Here is a 22,772-nt window from a genome sequence, read left to right as displayed (position 1 = left end):
TGACAGAGACCAATTTGGTCTCTGTCACTGAACTATGATTACTGTGATAGAAAATATCACAGTAATCATAGTAATACAGTGAAAATGAATGTATAAAGTACAAAAAGTGACAAACATACAAAAAAAATAAAACACACACTTTTTATTATAGTAATAATTGCAGTTTACCCCTAACCCCCCCCAGATTACCCGTAACCACCGCAGGTTGCCCGTAACCACCGCACGTTGCCCGTAACCACCCCAGGTTGTCCGTAATCACGTCAGATTGCACGTAACCCCCCAGATTACCCGTAACCACCGCACGTTGCCCATAACCACCGCACGTTGCCCGTAACCACCGCACGTTGCCCGTAACCACCACACATTGCCAGTGACCCCCTCCAGATTGTCCGTAATCACCCCAGATTGCCTGTAACCACCCCAAATTACATGTAACCACCCCAGATTAGCTATAAGCACTTCACTCTATCCGTAACAATTCTAGATTGTCTGTAACCCCTCCAGGTTGCCCCTAACCACCGCAGGTTGAGCATAACCACCCCAGATTGCCCGTAATCATGCCAGATTACATGTAACCCCCCAGATTGCACGCAACCACCGCAGGTTGCCTCTGACCACCGCACCTTGCCTCTGACCACCGCACGTCGCCTCTGACCACCGCACGTCGCCTCTGACCACCGCCTGTCGCCTCTGACCACCGCACCTTGCCTCTGACCACCGCACGTCGCCTATGACCACCGCACGTCGCCTATGGCCACCGCACCTTGCATCTGACCACCGCACTTTGCCTCTGAACACTGCACCTTGCCTCTAACCACCCCAAATTGCCAGTGACCCCCTCCAGATTGCCCGTAATCACGCCAGATTACAGGTACCCACCTCAGATTACCTATTAGCACTTCAGTTTATCCGTAACCACAGCAGGTTGCCTGTAACCACCCCAGATTGTCCGCAACCACCCCAGATTGTCCGTAACCACCCCAGGTTGCCTCTAACCACACCAGGTTGCCTGTAACCACCCCAGGTTGCCGTAACCACAGCAGGTTGCCTGTGACCACCCCATGTTGACCGTATCCACCCCAGATTATTCGTAACCACCCCAGATTACCCGTAACCACCCCAGACTGCCCGTAACCACCCCAGACTGCCCGTAACCACCCCAGACTGCCCGTAACCACCTCAGACTGCCGTAACCACCTCAGACTGCCCGTAACCACCTCAGACTGCCCGTAACCACCTCTAGATTACCCGGAACCACCCCAGACTGTCCGAAACCACCCCACATTACCTGTAATCTAATTTTTTTTATTGTATTTTAGTAACTGCGCTATTCTAATAACTGTTACTAGCTGCGGTTTTGCTCCAGCAAATTGGCGGTCCTTCCCTTCTGAGCCCGGCTGTGTGCCCATACAGTGGTTTATGCCCACATATGGGGTACCCTTCTACTCAGGAGACCCTGCGTTACAGATTTTGCGGTGAATTTTCTCTCCTGTTCCTCGTGAAATTGAGAAATTTCAAACTAAAGGAACATATTATTGGAAAAATTCGAGTTTTTCATTTTTACTGTCTACTTTTGAATACTTTCCTCTAATACCTGTGGGGTCAAAATGCTCACCACACACCAAGATAAATTCTTTGAGGGGTGCATTTCCAAAATGGGGTGACTTATGGCGAGATTTTACTCCGCTGGCACTACAGGGGCACTGCAAACCCACCTGGCGCTCAGAAACTTCTTCAACAAAATCTGCATTGAAAAAGCTAATTGGCACTCCTTCCCTTCTGAGCCCTGATGTGTGCCCATACAGTGGTTTATACCGAAATATGAGGTACTTTTTTACTCAGGAGAACCTGCGTTACAAATTTTGTGGTACTTTTTTTCTCTTTTTCCTCGTGAAATTGAGAAATTTCAAACTAAACGAACATATTATTGGAAAAATTCGAGTTTTTCATTTTTACTGTCTACTTTTGAATACTTTCCTCTAATACCTGTGGGGTCAAAATGCTCACCACACCCCAAAATGAATTCTTTGAGGGGTGCACTTTCCAAAATGGGGTGACTTATGGCGAGATTTTACTCCGCTGGCACTACAGGGGCTCTGCAAACACACCTGACGCTCAGAAACTTCTTCAGCAAAATCTGCATTGAAAAAGCTAATTGGCGCTCCTTCCCTTCTGAGCCCCGCTGTGTGCCCATGCAGTGGTTTATGCTCACATATGAGGTACCGTTATACTCATGAGAACCTGCGTTACAAATTTTGGGGTACTTTTTTTCTCTTGTTCCTCGTGAAATTGAAAAATTTCAAACTAAAGGAACATATTATTGGAAAAAATTTGAGTTTTTCATTTTTACTGTCTAATTTTGAATACTTTCCTCTAACACCTGTGGGGTCAAATTGCTCATCCTACCCCAAGATGAATTCTTTGAGGGGTGTACTTTCCAAAATGGGGTGACTTATGGGTTTTTTTCTCTCTGCTGACACTACAGGGGCACTGCAAATGCACCTGGTGCTCAGAAACTTCTTCAGCAAAATCTGCAATGGAAAAGCTAATTGGCGCTCCTTCCCTTCTGAGCCCCGCTGTGTGCCCATGCAGTGGTTTACGCCCACATATGGGGTACCGTAGTACTCAAGAGAACATGTGTTACAAATTTTGGGGTGCTTTTTCTCTCATGTTCCTTTTGAAAATGAGAAACTTTAATCTAAATGTATATATTATTGGAAAATTTAAATTTTTCTTTTTTTTACGGCCTAATGGTGAATACTTTTCTCCAGCCCCTGTAGGGTTAAAATGCTCATTATACCCCTAGATTAATTCTTTAAGGTGTCTAGTTTCCAAAATGGGGTCACTTATGGGGGTTTCCAGTATACAAGCCTCCTAAATCAACTTAAAATAAGAACTGGTCCCTAAAAAAAACAGTTTTGGAAACTTTCACGAAAATGTGGTAATTTGCTGATACATTTCTAACCCCCGTAACACCCTAAAAAAGTAAAATATGTTTATGAAATGAAGCCAGAATAAAGAGGACATATTGGTAATGTGACTTAGTAACTAATTTATGTAATACAACTTTCTTTTTTTAGAAGCAGAGAATTTCAAAGTTCATAAAATGCTAATTTTTTCAATTTTTCATGATATTTTGATGTTTTTCACAAAAAACACACAAAGTAGTGACCAAATTTTGCCACTAATATAAAGTGCCATATGTGACGAAAAAACAATCTCAGAATCGCTAGCATACGTTAAAGCATCACTGAGCTATAAGCGCATAAAGTGAGACAGGTCAGATTTTGAAAAATGAGCCTGATCTTTTAGGTGCAAATTGGCTTGGTCTTGAAGGGGTTAAGGAACGTATATTTGTTAACAATGGTTTGAATTTTTTATAGGCCATCAGATACAATATTAGTTATACATGTTATATATCGTCTTAATCGTAACAACTTGAGGAGCATGCATAACAAGTCAGTTTTTCCCCCAGGGGAATGGCGTAAAACACAGTTCCCCCAAATAAAAGAAATGCGTTTTTTTTTTTTTCAATTTCACCACACTTTGAATTTTTTTCTGGTTTCGTAGTGTACCAAATGCAAAAATTCAGCCTGTCATTGCAAAGTACAATTAGTGACGCAAAAAAAAGGGCTCATATGGGTTTCTAGGTGGAAAAATGCAAGTGCTATGGCCTTTTAAACACAAGGAGGAAAAAACGAAAATGCAAAAACGAAAATGGGCCCCGTCCTTAAGGGGTTAATTTGCTCAAACAACCTATTTTGGCAGATTATTGCCCAGTGTAATAGGGCCTTAAAGGGGTTATCCAGCGCTACAAAAACATGGCCACTTTCTTCCAGAGACAGCACCACTCTTGTCTCCTGTTAAGCTGTGGTTTGCCATTAAGCTCCATTCATTTCAATGGAACTAAGTGGCAAAACCTCACCTAAACTGGTGCTGTCTATGGAACAAAGCGGACATGTTTTTGTATCGCGTGATAACAGACGTTTTTACCACGGATGTCAAAATAATGAACATGATCATTATTTTCGGACGTCTTTTGCAAACAGCAGACTTTTTTATTAGTTGTTCACACAGTTTTTCTTTCATCACCGCTCTTTCTCCGTTTTACTATTAAATTGAATGACATTTTCAATTATGTCACACCCAAAGGCCAATTAGTAACCCCAAACTAGAATAATGTACCAGCAGCCGTCATTGCACTAAGGTAAGGCTACACAGTTAAATGACGGACGTTATTTTAGGCTCAAAATAACAGACGTAATTTTAAATGGAGCTGAAAAAAAGTTGTGTGAACATAGCCTTACACTTGTAAACTTCTGCTGCATGGTTACAATTGTATCCAATGATTATATTTTACTATGAAATTAATGTGAATTAAACAACAAACATTTCATTCTAACATAAAAGACTTAATATTTGCACCTTCTATGGTAATTACCAACTTCTCACAAAACAGTGTCATTTGTGCTAGAGGCAAAGTTGCAACAAACTCCACTTTGAACGAAAAAAAAGTAAAAAAATGTCTGTATAAATTAGTAGATATAATAACTGTTTTTGACAGTATAATTAATGTGTGATTTTTTTTTTTTTTTTTTATCTCTGCCTGATTAAAATATAAAAGTTGGGAAGTTTTTATTTTATAGTTCATTTTTTATCATTACTTTTTTAACTGATATTTTTATTTCATTGTCTCTTGGTTATTTCTTCATACAAACCAGTGTTCCTGTATGGTTTTAAATATCAACATACCACAAACAAGGTGAACATTTCACAAAAAAATCAAAATGCAATGCTTGCACATCATATGGCTTTGATCTTATCCTATATCAGCAGTATCCAATGACAGTGTCATAATTCCATCTCTTATTAAAAAAAACCACCAAACCCTTTCTAGTCTACTAGAATTGTGTCCATTATGCACTGTGTACCTGTTTGCAGAACTCCCCAGTATATCTATGCATAATAAATTTGCATTCCATTGCTAAAGTGGAGCTTAATATTCTTAGTAAACAAAATGATAAATCCTATAACTCAACAGGGACCATAATGAGCAAACTTGCAGCAGTTTGCTGTGCTTTTGATCAATAGCCTCCATCATGTCAGCAGCAGGCAAGCCTCTGTCTATCTCATATTCAGCTCTAATTTTAACACTCAATTCACTGCCACAGTTTTTACAAAGACATGTGTGTCCAATTTTCTTGATTGTGTATTGCCTGATCAATATTAAATCTAATTTACAATTCTGTCCCCTGTGAAGCTTGCATATGTTATGTCAACATACCTTAATGGCTTTGGCTTCCAAAGCAGCCTTGTTAGCTGTTGCCTCATCTGCTTCCACTAAACTTTTAACCGCTTCTACCTCCAAAGTCTCATCTGCAATAATGTTTACCAGCTCCTCCGTCTCACCACTTCGTTCAATCAGCATAGGCTTTAGCTCTGTCAACTCTTGTTGCATGATTGCTATCTGATGAGCCAAAAATAAAGACAAGGAAAAGGTCTGAAAACAAATATTACAATGAAATACCATACTGCCTCTATCCAATGAATGCTTTCTCATCTGAAAAGATTTTGTTTAAAGGGATCACAGATTATTATTTTTTGCGTTTTCTGCTTATGAAAAAATTCAATATGATCATATACTATAGGCCTTCTTAGTGTATGATACTTAAAGCTTCTGTTTGATTTATCTGTTTTTCACACATCCCAACTTCATTCTCTGAAGAAATCTAAGCATGTCAAAATCTCAGGATTTACATGTAGAACAACTTTTTTGCAATTTTTGACTTGAACCTATAACATTTACCTTCATGTGATATTTCTAATTATCCAATTGCATGGAACTCTACTTCATGTATTAAACATGTGACAAAAATGGGGCAGATTCGCCACTGAAAATGCACAACAATGTTATGTTTCCAATACTATCTACATGTATCAGAATGTGTAACAAAATCAAAATATGCTGCCGACTCCAACTCACCCCTGGGTGGATTGACAGCACAATCCACATGGACATTTGCATATAACATATGTTACTAAGGATTCACCATGGATATGTGACTAGTTGGTATTATAAACACTGCATACCCAAGTTTTAAATATTCTATGACCTAGCTCTTTAGTCATAACAATATGGCCCCAAATTCACTGTTCATTTGCTGCTTAAAGCGAATGTACCATCAGGTACATCACTTTAAGTTTTTTATATGAATAGAATTAATTTCTGTATTGAGAGGAACTAGGAAGAAGAGACCAGTGGGGGACCGTGTGGGTTGAAACATGGTTGGTAGGGGACTGGGAAGATAATTATCCTGTCCTTTTTTGTTTTTGATGTTGCCAATAAAAAAAACAAAAGAAGAAGCATAGTTAATACTGTATATTGTGTCTTTAATAGAATCCCATTTAGGCTATGTTCACAAGCTGTACAAACAACGGATGTCCCGTGTGAACGGATAAATGGGGTCAAAAATGATAACACTTTTTTTTCTGAGTATTAACTTTATTTACTGCATTGATCCATTTGAAAAAAAGATTACACTTCACATATCAGCAAGTAACTATTAACCTTAATGGATTCTGTGCTAGTATTTACACCATTACAAAGTCATGGGCTTGTCACATAGCTCTTTCCTAGAGCCAGTAAGAATATCAAATGAAATGTACAGAATTCTGTAGCATGACTATTGTTTTGTAACTACATATTGTAAACCAAAAGTGACTTAAGTATAACACTGTTACAGTTATATAATATAATGTAGATAGATAGATAGATAGATAGATAGATACATCAACATCGATGTGATGTACTTAATGCTATACCAGAAATGGCAGAATTACAGGGAATGTTTGTGTGATAGTGATAAAAATGTCCACCAAGTGCAAACTGACATGGACACACTTCAAAATTCAAGGATAATTGAAATACCATGTCAAAAAAACTGAGCCTATTTGTACTGAATAAAATTGTTCTCAGCCATGCTGATGGACAGATGGCCAATTTTCCTTGACAGGAAGAACCTAGTAAATTTTAGAGACCATTTCTTTATGACGGTGCAGTGAATTTCTTTAAACATTAATGACTTGATGATTTCATTGGTTACTTTTCATGGCTTGAGCATATTCTCATGAACTTACTGAGTATATCTACCTGGGTAATACAGTCTGCTAATATGACAAAATAAGAGACATTGTATCTTCATAATAGACAAAATAAACAGTTATAACACGCTAAAAATACAGTCTTAGTTACTTTTATGGAATGATGACAGTCATTTCATATGCTGTGCCAATATCCATTAACTTATATGCTCACTAGGCGCTTTGTCCTCACAATGGAAGCAAGAATTACAAAGGTGGCAGGTACATTAAAGGGAAAAATAAGTTTGGCACATGTAAGCTGGTTTATTATACATGTGCATTTTACTTTGGGAAAATAGTTAGTTTTGCTTAATTAATAAACTCTTTACTTCCACTGAGAAAGTGCAAACAGATGTATTTTGGGTCGTTGCCATCCCTATCCACTGCGGTAACTGTTGTGGTCTGAAAACTTTTATTTTGCATGGTATCCAAAAGTAGTAACAAGCGACTGTGACTCACGCTGCTTTCCCAACAAGTAATGCCATCACACGAGTTTATTTTTCATTTACATTGGAGGAAGTTAAAATTGCTCCTGCGACTTCAGTGTCAGTCTGGTTGCTCTGTTTACTAATGAGAGTACATTATAATCTAATTAAAAACAGGAGAAATTTGGCCCATCTGCTTAGAATTTTTATAACCGTAGGCTACTGGTAATTTTAATCCATGTTCATAACATGCTTTCTGGAAGCTTAATTCCTAATGTGTACTTCTGGAGGAGAAACAGTGGGAAGAGTATTACCTTGATCAGCTGCAAATACATCTTTACTTACTTGTGAGGAAGCAAAATCCAGTTTTTCAAGCCCAACCAGATATCTGTTCTTGCTGGTTAACAACTCCAGCCTTTTACATTCTAATAGATTCTTAAAGGTCTTGATTAATTCAAGGTATGATGTTGATGTGACATATATCTGTCTCTGCAGTGTCTGGAAAACCCTGTCAGCAATTAAAAATGGAATGACATAAGACTTGGCATCAGACTGATAAAGTACACAATAACAGATTTTGTTCTTTTCGCTTTATTTGGCGCTTTGAGACATAAACACACATTTGTTCTCATCAATTCCCCAAAATGAGTTTCAGCTTTCACGGGAAACCAAAACTATAAAGGCATTTTCATGGTATAAAAAAAATAAAGGAAAAAAACAAATTTCCACTCGAACAGCTCCAAGGTCAGGCCAGTAAAAGGCAGTTGTTCGTGCTCATGCATATTGTATGAGATCCAATAACAATTTTTTTTTTTTTAGAAGGAAGATAGAAGTATGTTAGTTATAAAAGCATAGCATGTATAATGGCTATTCAGCTCACCATTTCTGCTAGCTACAAAAATGTCATTATTTGTTTAATAGAAAGATTTATTCCAAGACACAATAGAAAAAAATGAAGAAAAATCTATTAACATGCAAAATATTCTACAGAATGAAATGTATATGTATATTTTGCAGAGTTTCATCTTACTATAATATGACAGAATGAATGGTAATAGAGCAGAAAAGTTTCCAAATCTGCATTGTAACTGGCTTCAGAGCAATGAGCGAGGGACTGAAGTGAATGGAGGGTCAAAATTCTTTCATGGCATTAATGAACATTAACTCTTTCCCATACTCATTTTATTGTAAGCTGGGATTTTTCCAGTTTAGCACTTTTTCATTTAGATTGGTTTTCTTGGATGGCAGGTAGCATACTGGAAGATTGCTGGCAGAAAAGACCACCTGGTCCATCTAGTCAGTTATTTATTTTCTTATATGTTTATCCCAGACATGTTAAAATTCAGTTACTGTGGATTTACCGACCACATCTGCTGGCAGTTATTTTTTCCAAAAAAGTTTTCTTTCAAAAAAGTAATATTTTATGCTCATATTGCTCCTGATTAGAGATGAGTGAATCTCTAGCAGGTGTCTAATTTGGTTACCATTGGCTGCAGAAGTTAGATGTAGCCCTAAAGCTGCCTGGAAAACATGGATACAGCCACAAGCTAGGTTTACACTATGAGGCTATGTTCACACTACGTATATTTGAGGCTGTATGTTTGAGGCTGTATAGCAACCAAAACAAGGAGTGGATTGAAAACACAGAAAGGCTCTGTTCACATAATGTTGAAATTGAGTGGATGGCCGTCATTTAATGGCAAATATTTGCTGTTATTTTAAAACAACGGCTGTTATATTGAAATAATGGAAGTTATTTACCGTTATATGGCGGCCATCCACTCAATTTCTACATTGTGTGGACAGAGCCTTTCTGTGTTTTCAATCCACTCCTGGTTTTGGTTGCTATGAAGACCTGACATGAGGACCAAATACAGCCTCAAATATACATAGTGTGAACCCAGCCTGAAAATGAAGGCTGGCATTGTGCAAATAACATCCATTACTTAAAAGGCAACAGAGATTATGTGGCCAATGACAGCCATTATTATGAAAGACAGTAGTCATTTTTACATAGTAAAAACCTAGCCATAACTTGTATCAATATTTTCCAGGACTCTTTAGGGCTGCATCCAACTTCTGCAGCCCCCATAATCCTTCTCTTGCTAACAAGGAACTGCGGATATAATACTCAGAGAAAAGATTTCTTCTTAATTTTCCATATTATAGACCTCCAGGAACATATTAGTTCTTTATGGGTAACTGTAATGGCCCTATTACCCTTTCAGATCATGATTGTCTCTTAAAAACCATGGCAGATTATAAGCCACCAGTCCCATGGCCATATTTGGATCATATTAACAGTATTGCAGTAGCGTAAGACAATCATAGTGTATGACAATAGCGTAAGACAACCATAAACAGCCAATATAGGATGGGAACCACAATTTACCAGTAGATGATTAAGTGGTGATCAGTGCTAAAATTCTAACACCACTTCCAATATGAAACTAGAAGGAGGGTTGGATTGACCCACAAAATGTAATAGGAGGCCCCAGACAAAACTGGTGAAGACAACCCTATCAGAAAGTGTTAGAGGACTGGATAACTTGCTGCTGTGGTTTATAGCTTTTTTTTTATCGGTTCTAACGTATATAATTATTACAGTAGACATACTTGGTAATTAGAAGTGCCTATGCAAAAGCTATATATACTGTATGTTCTACCCCCCCCCCCCTTTGCTGGGCCCTAGGACACACATGAATCTTTATCTGTATAATATTAAGCTTTGTAAACTTTTAATCAATTAATTATGCACTGTATTGTATGAAATATTTTATTTGTAAACTTGCATGAAAGAAAAATATATAGAAACCTTTATCCCTTTATCCAATGCTACTGCTCACTTGTTTCTGTATTTGAAACTTGAATTTGATAGAAACCTTTATCCAAAGTCATGGTCTATGTGAATATTTAATTTTTAAAAAGAATCAAATAGATAGTTTATCCCCTATTTCAGACTAATGCATCCCTTATGAATCAACAAAATGTCCAGTTATTGAATCCTCATAGCTGAATATCATTAGGTGTTTTGCCATAGCATTCTTATTAAGGGCTTCATTTCACAAAAGGGATGCTGGAAACCTACCAAGCCAAGATAATGTAGAATATGTAAGCAATATACTAACAAGTCAACAACAGGTTGTCAGGTATAGGTAATGAACTTGGCTCCAAATAGCTAAAGACATAATGCTTAAAGTAAATGTGTCACCTAATTAAATTTCATATGTATATTATTTTTATTTTATTTTCACTTTTTCAAAATATTTTTAGAATTGCCTCACTTTTCACTTGTCAGAAAATATTAAATGGTTCTATTTCAAATTTCATCTGTCCCTTCTAGTAGCCTCATGCCTCCCTTGTCTCTGTGTGCAAAAGGAGGGGAAAGAAAGTACTGTATTTCTTATTTTGATATCTTCCTCACTCCAACAAAGCTAGATTTTTGGCTGACATTTTCTTCCTCGTCCGCTTTTAAGACCCATAATGTTAAAAAAATTTTCAGTGACAGTTATAAGAGGGCTTTTTTTTCACCGTTTTACCAAATAAAGTATTACAAAGCCAGGAGAAAAAAAACTAGCAAGGCAAAAAAAAATCCAACTTTTGTTGGGCAGTTTTTTCTACATATGGTAAAACACAAATAAAGATAGAAAGAAACAACTGGCTGCATATCAAAAAGACTATTATTTTATTACATCACAAAATACCAAATTGGGCTAGAGACAGTAAGACACTACAATGGCACTGCTCTATATTTTTAAATCTACATCAATGACAGATGATCCAGTGTTCCACTGCAGGAACACTGGTAAGGCGGTTTATTTTGCGGTCTTTGTATTACTTTTTATTGTTCTATTTAGCGTATTTTTGTACTGTTAGTTCTAGTCTTAAAACAATAAAAAGGATACACTTAGTCAGCTGAAGGCTATATCAGAACTAATATCTCCTAATACAGTGGTTAATATATGGATCTCTTTTTTTAATTTACAGTTTATGAAATTTAAATAAATTAAGAAAATTTATTCAATAAAATGAAATTTTGCTTTATGAAGTTATTTTGGAGTGATTAGCCGGCTGGAGTTTATTTTACTAGCACAATAGAAGGAAAAAATACATAAGAAAATCAAAGATGTCACTGTCTACATGAAATCTTACAGCCTACTATCACATTAAAGTATGTACCACAGGAAAGGAGGATTTTAACAAGTATGAGAATATTATTAGACAGACAGGGTTTTCAGCCCCTTTCACAGAAAATAGTCAATACACAAGGGACAGCCAGGCTTAGCCTAAGCAATGGGTATATTAATATAAGGCACACAGAACATTGTCTACAGAGAGATTTTCATTCATTAGATAGAGTTGTCCCAGGCAAAGGGATTGGTCATCTTTATTGCAGGAATGGGAATTTGTGGTATCAAATTGAGAAGCTTAATTAGAAAGTGACAGGAACCAAAGATAAACTAAGCTGAACCTATATTCTGTGCAAGATCCATTGTTATTAATGTAGGACACATAATCTCGGATTTAATGGTATTTTTTAATAAGTCAAAACATGTGGTAAATATGGAAAGCCCATATTTTCATAAAGTTTTTGTAAAAATGAGGGGAAGTGATGTACAGAGCTATTCGACTACATTTAAAGTCCTATATAATCTGAATAACCAATTTAGATCATCACTTATAAAATATAGCAAAACAAGAAGAAACAAAATAAAATAAAATTGGAAGAAACAAAAATGTGAGCAGGAAATTTCACCCACCATAGAATCTAGTCGTCATAGCATGAATTTACTAAACATTCGGGGAAACAATAAATAAATAATAGGGGTTAATTAACTAGCTCACAGGTAGTGAATATACCTTTCTAAAAGTGTCTAACCTGTAAACTTAAAGCATTATAAAATCTATCTTATGGTTTTTAAAGTTTTTAAAGACTTAAGGATTTGAATCGGTATAGTCTGGAGGAAAGAAGGGAAAGGGGGGACATGATTGAAACCTTTAAGTGGGTTAAAGGACTAAATAAGACTCAGAAGGGAAGTGTTGTTAGTAAAAAACTGAAATCAAGAACAAGAGGACACACTGAGAGGTTAGTTGGGGGAAAGATCAGAAGCAATGTGAGAAAATATTACTTTACTGAAAAAGTAGTAGATGTTTGGAACAAACTTCCAGCAGATGTGGCTGGTAAATCTACAATAACAGAATTTAAACATGCTTGGGATATACATATATCTAAAAGACCAGACTAGATGGACCCAGTGGTCTTTTTCTGCCGACAATCTTCTATGTTTTGATGTTTTATTTCAAAGAAGATTTATTATGAATAATGACTTCCAACACCTATGGTAAACCTTTTAGTAACAAAGAAACATGGTAGAAGTGAATTACTTAACCCCTTAGCGACCCATGACGTATCTGATACGTCATGGTGCTGCGGGGGGGTGTTCAGAGCGGGGTCCCGATGGGACCCCGCTCTGAACGGCGCTGGTCCCGGCTGACATGTGCAGCCGGGCAGTGCCTCTATTAGCCGGCGCAGGTCCCGTTGCCACGCCGGCTAATTAACCCTCTAAGTGCAGCTGTCAAACCTGACAGCTACACTTAGATGCTGTGCTCTCCCTGTCCCTGGTGTCTAGTGGGACGGATCTGTTCTTCTGCCCATGCCAGGCCTCAGCATCGGAATGACGCGGATCATGGCTCGGCAATAGATTGCTATGGCCTGCAGCAGGCCATAGCAATCTATGAGTGATCTGATGGATCTTTGCTGTGTATAGAGATCAATGCTGTGTATATACAAGTCCCCCAGGGGGACGTCTAGTTAAAGTAAAAATAAAAGTAAAAATGTTTTTTTATTAATAAAAAAATCCCCTCCCCTATTAAAAGTCCAAATCACCCCCCTTTTACATTTTATAAATATAAATAAATAAACAAATAAATAAACATATTTAGTATCGCCGCGCACGTAATCTTCCGAACTATTAATTAATCACATTCCTGATCTCGCACGGTAAACGGCGTAAGCGCAAAAAATTCCAAAGTGCAAAATTGCGCATTTTTGGTCGCATCAAATCCAGAAAAAAATGTAATAAAAAGTGATCAAAAAGTCGTATATGCGCAATCAAGGTACCGATAGAAAGTACATGTCATGGCGCAAAAAATGACACCTCACACAGCCCCATAGACCAAAGGATAAAAGCGTTATAAGCCTGTGAATGGAGCGATTTTAAGGAACATATATTTGTTAACAATGGTTTGAATTTTTTACAAGCCATCAGATACAAGAAAAGTTATACATGTTACATATCGTTGTAATCATAATCATTTTTACCATAGGGCGAACGGCGTAAATGCAAAACTCCCCGAAATTAAAACAAATTCCTTTTTTTTTTCAATTTGACAGCGCAAATGATTTTTTTCTAGTTTCGCAGCATATCTTATGGAAAAATAATGCCTGTCATTGCAAAGTACAATTGGTTTCGTGAATAATAAGGGCTCATGTGGGTCTCTAGGTGAAAAAATGCAAGCACTATGGCCTTTTAAACATAAAGTGGAAAAAGCAAAAGTGCAAAAACGAAAATTTACTTTGAACTTAAGGGGTTAAAGAGGTTTTCCAACTTATTTTGAAATACCTGCAATAAACCTGTATTGCCACATGCTGAATATATGTAATTTGCTTCTATAACAAGGATCTGTCATGTAGTGCATTGATATCACCGACCTGGCCGGTCTCTAGCTAGAAATGGGTCTGGTAACCTTTCAGAGCCACAAAACTGCTCTGTGGATGCCACTTCAGGAACACGGGTTGTCACAGTGATGCCCCGGTCTGAAACGTGCCTATGCTGTCATTGGCGACACTCCCCGCTTTAGATAGAGGGGGGCAACCTGGGAAATTGCTCAGGGCCCCCAGAACAGGTATAACACTTCACCCACATTACTTGTATTGCTATAATCTGCAAATTATGTGCAAAATTTCTGCGCTTTTTGCTTTGATTTGCACAATTGCACAATTTCTTCGACTTTGTGCAAAATTGGCAGATTATACTAATGTGTCTGTAGTCCTATGGCTGTTAGGGCTGTACACAGCCTTTAGAAAAACATAGTTACACTTATGCTATCTGTAAGGACCTGTGATGATGTCATCAGAGTGTGCACAGAAGAGGGTAACAGGGTTAGGCTATGTTCATATGTTTTTTTTCAAATCTGTTTAAAATGGCGTCCGTTAGTTTGAGTCTAAAATAACAGACGTCATTTGGCAGCCTTGCCTCCCCTTAGTGCAATGACTGGTGTTTGTACATTATTCTAGTTTGGTTTTACTAATTGGCCTTTGGGTGCGGCTTAATTAAAAAGTCCATTAAATCTAATAGTAAAAATGGAGAAAGAACAGTGACAAAAGAAAAACTGTGTGAACTACTAATAAAAAAACGTCCGCTGTTTGCAAAAGATATCCAAAAATAATGATCGTGTTTCATTATTTTGACGTCCGCGACAAAAACAACCGTTATTTAATACACTGTATGCATTTGACATTTGTCTTCCCATTGACTTCAATGCATTGCCATTGCAGTTAGTTAAAGCGGCACTATCAGCCGCAATTTACCACCAGTATATATATAAGCTATAAGCCCTATTTCTGTCTGGTCCGGTATAGTGGCGTTTTCGGCTAATTGCCGATATGCTAATTAGCCGGTTCAGAGCATTTGGGGAGTTCCCCATGCTCCCGGAGCATAGCTAGGCCGCTTGTAACTGGCTGCTCCCTGCACATGCTCTGTAACAAGCGGCCTAACTATGCATATATAAATATGCATAGTGGGTGGGACGGGAGGAGGCAGGCTAGGGCGGTCGAGCAAGTGCTCTGGGAGCATGGGGAACGCCCCAAGTGCTCCGGACCGGCTAATTTGCATATCAGCAATTAGCTGAAAACGCTACTATACCGGACCGCACAGGAATAGGACTTACAGCCCTGGAATCCGGAGGTAAATAGTGTCTGGCTCATATCAGCAGGTTCACTGGCCCAAACCTGCTGATAGTGCCGCTTAAAATCTCGGCAAAAACTGACCTTATTTTAAATATGAAAATCGTCCGCCTTTTCAATATTTTTGACGTTGTGTGAACATAGCCATGAGGTGGGCATTGAGAAGTATATGGGCAGTGGGGGCAGAATTTTGGGGGAGGAGAGAGCAGAGGGGAGCCAGCCACACTGTGCATGGAGCTAGCCGCAGCAGCTGCCGCAGCATGTGGTCTTGATACTAGAGCTGACCAACAAAGAAATGGCTCTTATAGGACAAATAACAGATTTATTTTCACACCAAATGACTCATTATGAATGCTGGAGTATGGCTAAGTGTTTTGGCAATTTTTATTTTGGATGATTAAGTCGGAAAACTCATTTAAGTCACAGTTTAATATTTTACAATGCATGGTTGTTACACAGAAATCCTGTCATGTCCCGTCCTGGTCTAGAGAAATCCCATCATGTCATTATTACTTGCATGTAAAGATAAAGCTAGTAACATATGAATGCCTGTGTTTTTGGTTTGGCTTTGTGGTATTCCTCAGCCTTTTAAAGGATCCATTCTTTACGTAATCAGGCAGCACTAATTGCTATGATGTACTGTATCAGTAGATAATACACTGTGTTAAGCTAGCAAAAGAGTGAGTACTACATACTATCCCACTCTTGAGACTGGGATCTAGCAGCCTCATGAAGGGCCTTGTATACCAGTACCGTTACATTTCTTGTAGCATGGATCAATAAAGATCAGCACAAGCAAATTACACTCCAAATGGTGTACCGTCTCTCTTCTATAAATTCAAGGATCCACTCACTTGCCTTTAAACTCAGCTTATGGTCTTACTGCTCTGCATGTACGCTATGCCTGTTGCTCTGATTTTCTGTCTATTCCATGCTGTGCAGGTCAGTATGTGGTATTGGAAAAGGATTTGCTTTTACTTGGAAAGGTTCTCTGTTTGATTTCAGAGATTTTTCTTACTGAGTTCTTTGAACATAATGCTCTCAGCCTATTCCACACTAGACAATGTTGTCCTGTTTTATTTGTTGCCTTTCATCCTACTCCATTTGAGACATCCTTCTGACTACTACTACCATTGGTTCCTGTCAACTAATTGTGAGTTGCTATATTGCATTACTGCTTCTGACATCAATACACCCTTGCATCCTTGTATGATGTCCTTGCACTACTGCTGAGTGGTCATTCTAATCTGCACTAACATGAGTCTTGAGGCATTTGAGTATGGAAAGTCACTGGTAGGACCCAAGAATGGAAACTGCTAAAGGCAAATAAATAGAGCATACAGAAGTGATATACAAGCTTGTGTGAATAGCTGCAAAGGAGTAGACTAAAATTACCTCTATTTTGAAACTGTCCAAACATAAAAGAAATATGTACTAAAAACCTAACTTTCTGGGTATAAAGTAAATATCACGTATTTTATTTAAGATGCCCTGCTACTACAGTAAAAGTTTTAGAAAAGCGGTACAGCATCTATTATATATGTTGAATTGTACTTTTTTGCATCTTGCATTTATTTGCTATTCATTATTCTGCCTTCTGCTACAGAACTCTGCTTTGAGGCACCAATCAGAGTATAAATAGTTGGCAGCAAAGTTTAATATGTTCTGGTAAACACTCATGCTGCAACTTTAATTAAATACCTTTCAGAAAGTGCTACAATACTTTGATGGAAGTGCTGACACATGAACACAGCTTCATTCCTGATTTCCTGTGACATTTCCACATCATCAAGAAAATGATTTGCCACCTTCTCGAGAGCGTCTTCAGGCCATGCCTGGAGAAAAAAAATGTTTATTATACTCCGAGGGAAACAAAGTACAATCACCAGATTTTCAGCACAATTGTGCAAAATTAGATACAAATATTTACATATGAAAATGTTCATGTTGTTAATTTTATTAGTTCTAAATATAAATATAAGATCTTAACCATCTAATTAGACCACTAGCTGCCCTACTACCATAAATGCTTCATCTCTACATCTTAAAGAAAATCTGTGGGCACCCCTTACTCTCCCCCCACCCCCTCCATTCCCAAGCCACTGGTACCGTGTCCATGTCCGGTCCTAGAAGACAAAAACATATATGGGAAAGAGTGGAGGGTTGGAGGGTTAAATCAAAATACGAAACAACTAGAAACCAACTAAATGATCCTACCAAATACCCTAAGTTTTCCAAGCTCCTACCAGATTTGGACTAACCTTTATAAGTAGACTTAATAAGAAACAAAAAAAACACACATTTAAAACCACAATCTGAGCATAGGTTAATAATCCTACGGATTATGCAATGGCAGCAGCTGCTGGCCAAATTGTATATGATCAGAAGGGAACCCACTGAAACCAGGCTCCTACATGTTATATTATTGTAGACTCTTAACCTAGCTCGGCTTCCTCTCCCACGTCTGGTCCTAGGGTCCAAAAATGTGCTGTTGCCGTCATTTTTAATTAAATACTCTTTTAATCCAGGGGTCTAAAGCATCAATGCTCTAGGCCGGCAGCATCTCTTTCTTCTTGCTTCCTGACTTTCTTATTCTTCTTTTCTTTCTTATAAGCTATGACCCCAAGGGGTGCATAGGACAGGCAGCAAGAGAGAGGCACTGCTGGCCTAGGGAACCGATTCTCTAGGCCCCACCTCATCAACACTGCACCACCGGTGCCGAAGAGCGTTTTTATAAAAAGGACGGCACCAGGTGATATTTGGACTCCGGTGTAACAGGCTAGAGTATACCCCAGTCCAGACAATACCCGGGGTTAAAGTGGCCTAGGCTAGATTATACCCCAGGGTATATCTTAGCCTAGACCAATTCATACCTCCTCAGGTCACATTATACCCCCATGAAATCAGTAGCATTGAGTGATGTACACATGAATTACTTAATTTTTTAACATTTTATTCCACTGCCTGCACCTTTTTGCACTGGGAGGGGTGTGGTTTTCTATTAACTACTTTTTTAAGATTGTGCGAATTCTCAGTTTTTGCATAAAAATGTAACCTAGCGTAGCTTTTTAGCCAAACTATTTTAGGAATAAATTGTGCAATATTTATCAAGGGACTTGTGTCTAATGAGGATTTTTGCACAACCGTAGAATTTTGCGTAACCCATAAAAAGCACCTCCTGCTCAAAAAAATTGCACAGATGATAAATCCCTCCCATAGACTTTTATTACTTCAACTAGAAAAACTTGTTCATAATATAAGGAAGTCATAACGTCCTGAAACTTTAACTTTTAAAGGTGGCTTCACAACGCACAACGCATTTCGAGACCAGTCCGGTCTCTTTATCAAGTGTCTAAGACATTAGACACTTGATAAAGAGTCCGGACCGGTCTCGAAACGCGCTGTGTCGCTGGCATAATTCTTTTAATAAATTTTATGATATTTTATATCACTATTACCCCTTGGACCTGCGCCTGTTTTACCCGCCTTGGAGTGGAGGAGGACACTGTCTGTCTTTAATCCCTGTGGGGATTAGTCGGGAGTGGCTGTAGTTCATTCACATGCTATCAGTAAGAGTTGTGCCTTACATCAGCACAACCTACCCAGGTGAGAGTTCTATGTGCTTACTTTCACCACTTCAGCCCTGTCTGAATTACGCTATGGAGCGCTGTCTTACATTTTGTTTCTGTCTATAAGAAGGCTGAGCATGGAGGAGCTATCCAGGCTCAGTGACGGACAGCAAAAGTTTCGAACCAAGCCTAATTGAACTGCATTATAGTAGCAGTACTATTGTAGCTATATTAGTGGTAGTATTACAGAGAATAGGAAGTAGCAGTAGTTATTACAGAGAAAAAAAGGAAATATTGTGTGAAAAATTTTAATCCTTAGTCAGGGCATTTAACTTTTACCATATCTGACATATGTTATAGCATTTAGCTGTCAGTAGCAGATGGTATTGACTATGTCAGTGGATGAGTGTTGTATAATGACACTTTCTCACAGGAAAGCAATGGACGTGGTGGATTGGTGGCATGAAATTCAGGTTTTTAGGACAGAAGTGGGCGCTAGTGGATCAGCAGTGTAAAATTACGTATTATCCCTGGTCAGCAGTGGATGACTACTTACTGTTTCCTGCTACACTATACAGAAGGGAAGTGGCCATCAATAGGGAGATACTTTAATATTCCCTTGCTCAACCACTGTCTTAAAACACCTGAAAAAGATTTTACACTGCCATTTTGTTAAAGTTTTTATCAAACTATTATTTGTTTTAGAACTGAACTGTTGGTAAAGTTTGAAACGAGCCAGGTACGATGGGTTCGGTTTGCTCATCTCTACTAATACTGTACGCTGAACTATTTTACTATAAGGTAGCAAACCTCTTTAAATATGCTTTGACGCTATGTTCTAGCTCAGGGGTGGGGAACCTCCGGCCCGCGGGCCGCATCCGGCCCCTGACACCTCCGGATGTGGCCCGCGGCTCCCCTGTGACATGCGCCGCTCTGGAGGAGAAGGAGCCGACACACACGGCATCCTCCTGTGTCTGTGACAGCTGCCAGGAGGATGCTGTGAGTGCCGGCTCCTTCCCCTCAGAGCGGTGTACATCTTCTGACTCCTGCCCTCCTGTGACGTGCGCCGCGCTAGGTGAAGCAGGAGCTGGCACAGACACAGGAAGATGTGTTGTATGCCGGCTCCTGCCTCACCAGCGCGGCGCAGAGCGGCGCACGTCTTCTGACTCCTGCGGGCCGCGCGCGATGACGTCATTTCATCGCGCGCCGCCTGCAGGAGAAGACCGGCACAGAAGAGAGGAGGGAGAAGAGGACCTGGACAGCGTGGGAGTGGAGGAAAGGTGAGTGGGATGTTTATTTTTTTCATTTGGGGCAGACACTGGGGGTTAACTAGGCCACCAGGGACATGACTGGGGGGGGGGGGGGGTTAACTAGGCTACCAGGGACATGACTGGGGGGTTAACTAGGCCACAAGGGACATGACTGGGGGGTTAACTAGGCCACAAGGGACATGACTGGGGGGTTAACTAGGCCACCAGGGACATGACTGGGGGGTTAACTAGGCTACCAGGGACATGACTGGGGGGTTAACTAGGCTACCAGGGACATGACTGGGGGGGTTAACTAGGCCACCAGGGACATGACTGAGGAGTTAACTAGGCTACCAGGGACATGACTGAGGGGTTAACTAGGCCACCAGGGACATGACTGAGGAGTTAACTAGGCTACTAGGGACATGACTGAGGAGTTAACTAGGCCACCAGGGACATGACTGAGGAGTTAACTAGGCCACCAGGGACATGACTGAGGAGTTAACTAGGCTACCAGGGACATGACTGAGGAGTTAACTAGGCCACCAGGGACATGACTGAGGAGTTAACTAGGCCACCAGGGACATGACTGAGGAGTTAACTAGGCCACCAGGGACATGACTGAGGAGTTAACTAGGCTACCAGGGACATGACTGGGGGGTTAACTAGGCCACGAGGGACATGACTGAGGAGTTAACTAGGCTACCAGGGACATGACTGAGGGGTTAACTAGGCCACCAGGGACATGACTGAGGAGTTAACTAGGCTACCAGGGACATGACTGAGGGGTTAACTAGGCCACCAGGGACATGACTGAGGAGTTAACTAGGCCACCAGGGACATGACTGAGGAGTTAACTAGGCTACCAGGGACATGACTGGGGGGGTTAACTAGGCCACCAGGGACATGGCTGGGGGGTTAACTAGGCTACCAGGGGCATCACTAAGGATTCAAATCAGGTACAAGGGGCATCACAGAGGGTTAACTACAATAGCAGGGGCATTAGGGGAACAATACTTTGCCTTGTTCGGGTGCTGCAAACCCCCGCTACTAACTGCCGCGCACGGTATAACATTGAGTGCGGCCCTCAAATGATTTTATTAAGGCCCGACCAGCCCTGGACATGGAAAAGGTTCCCCACCCCTGTTCTAGCTAGTAGTACACACAATTTTTATTCCACATGCAAAAAACAATATTTTGTTTTATCAATCTCTCCTTATCCACACTATCCTGCTTAAGACTTGGGCAATGTAGCTGGCTGCACAGAGTACTGATGACCATAGATTCTGTCTTTTACTAATATCAGCAGCATGGTCACCAATTAAAATTCATGGATAGTTGGAGAGAGGAAGGCTACCCAATCAGGTGTGAATACAATCATACTAGCAGGCTGTATTTAATCTCTATTGGTTACATATGCATGTTTTTGTCTCCAAATACATTCAGTCACAGACCAATGACTGCAATATATTTACTTATATCTCATTCTCAGATCAATTTGAAGATTATCTGGGAAAAATAGTAAATATCAGACAGTCGATTAAAACATGCAGTAGCCACAAATTAGGCGACAATTGGAAAGCTAGATAAAACTCCCCCACAACCATACACAACACCGTTTTCCTCACTAAAGGGTCAAATTTTATAGGCGATTTTGAGCCAGATATTTTTTTATAAATATAAAATAGAATAATATGTTAATTATACATATTATTTGTGGCACAATACGTCTTTAGCATCCTTCATGCATGAAATACTATAAAAGTATGTAAGCGATAAAAACATGTCAAAACTGTAATTGAGGATGATGAATGTCTGATAATTGCTAATAAGATTGTTGACAAAACAGAAGTAAGAAAAGTAATACATCATTGAACAATTGATCTAAAAACAATGACAGAAGAGAGCACGGATCAGTCTGTTGACTTTTATTAGGAAACTATGGATCCATATGACAGAAATTCTAAAGTGCAGAGGCTATAGATGCAAGAATGTTCAACCAGACAGAGAATATATATATATATATATATATATATATATATATATATATATATATATATATATATATATGTTTTTTCTTATGTAGACTTTTCAATTTAAAGCTTTATTTACACATTGCACCAATATCTACATCAGGAGTGTCAAACTGGCGGCGCTACAGCTGTTTCACAACCATAACTCCCATTACACCCTTGGCTGTCTAGGCATAATGGGAATTGTAGTTTTACAACAGCTGGAAGGTTGCTAGTTTGACATCCCTGATCTACATAATGTATGTATGTATGTATGTATGTATGTATCATATACATATGTATACTTTGAGACATCAATGTAGGTAGTCATTAGGATCCTCATAATGTTTCTGTGAGATCACTGCACCTGACTGAGATTATAACAGGAAATGACATAATTGTGTTGTCTC

General features: G+C 39.2%; 1 protein-coding gene across 1 annotated transcript in view; it reads right to left on the bottom strand.

The window, feature by feature from the left end:
* LOC138783023 (dynein axonemal heavy chain 3-like) overlaps positions 1–22,772 on the bottom strand; it is an 877,176-nt gene that overhangs the window by 167,068 nt on the left and 687,336 nt on the right. The window contains exons 52-54 of the mRNA XM_069957145.1: positions 17,233–17,366; positions 7,911–8,073; positions 5,285–5,467 (exon numbers count right to left, since the gene is read on the bottom strand). Coding sequence (XP_069813246.1) covers positions 5,285–5,467; positions 7,911–8,073; positions 17,233–17,366 — 480 coding nt within the window. The remainder of the gene's footprint in view (positions 1–5,284; positions 5,468–7,910; positions 8,074–17,232; positions 17,367–22,772) is intronic.

This window comes from Dendropsophus ebraccatus, chromosome 1, assembly GCF_027789765.1.
Source record: "Dendropsophus ebraccatus isolate aDenEbr1 chromosome 1, aDenEbr1.pat, whole genome shotgun sequence".
Classification (NCBI taxonomy): domain Eukaryota; kingdom Metazoa; phylum Chordata; class Amphibia; order Anura; family Hylidae; genus Dendropsophus; species Dendropsophus ebraccatus.
The sequence above is the reverse complement of the archived record's forward strand: the minus strand, read 5'-3'. Positions and strand labels throughout refer to the sequence as shown.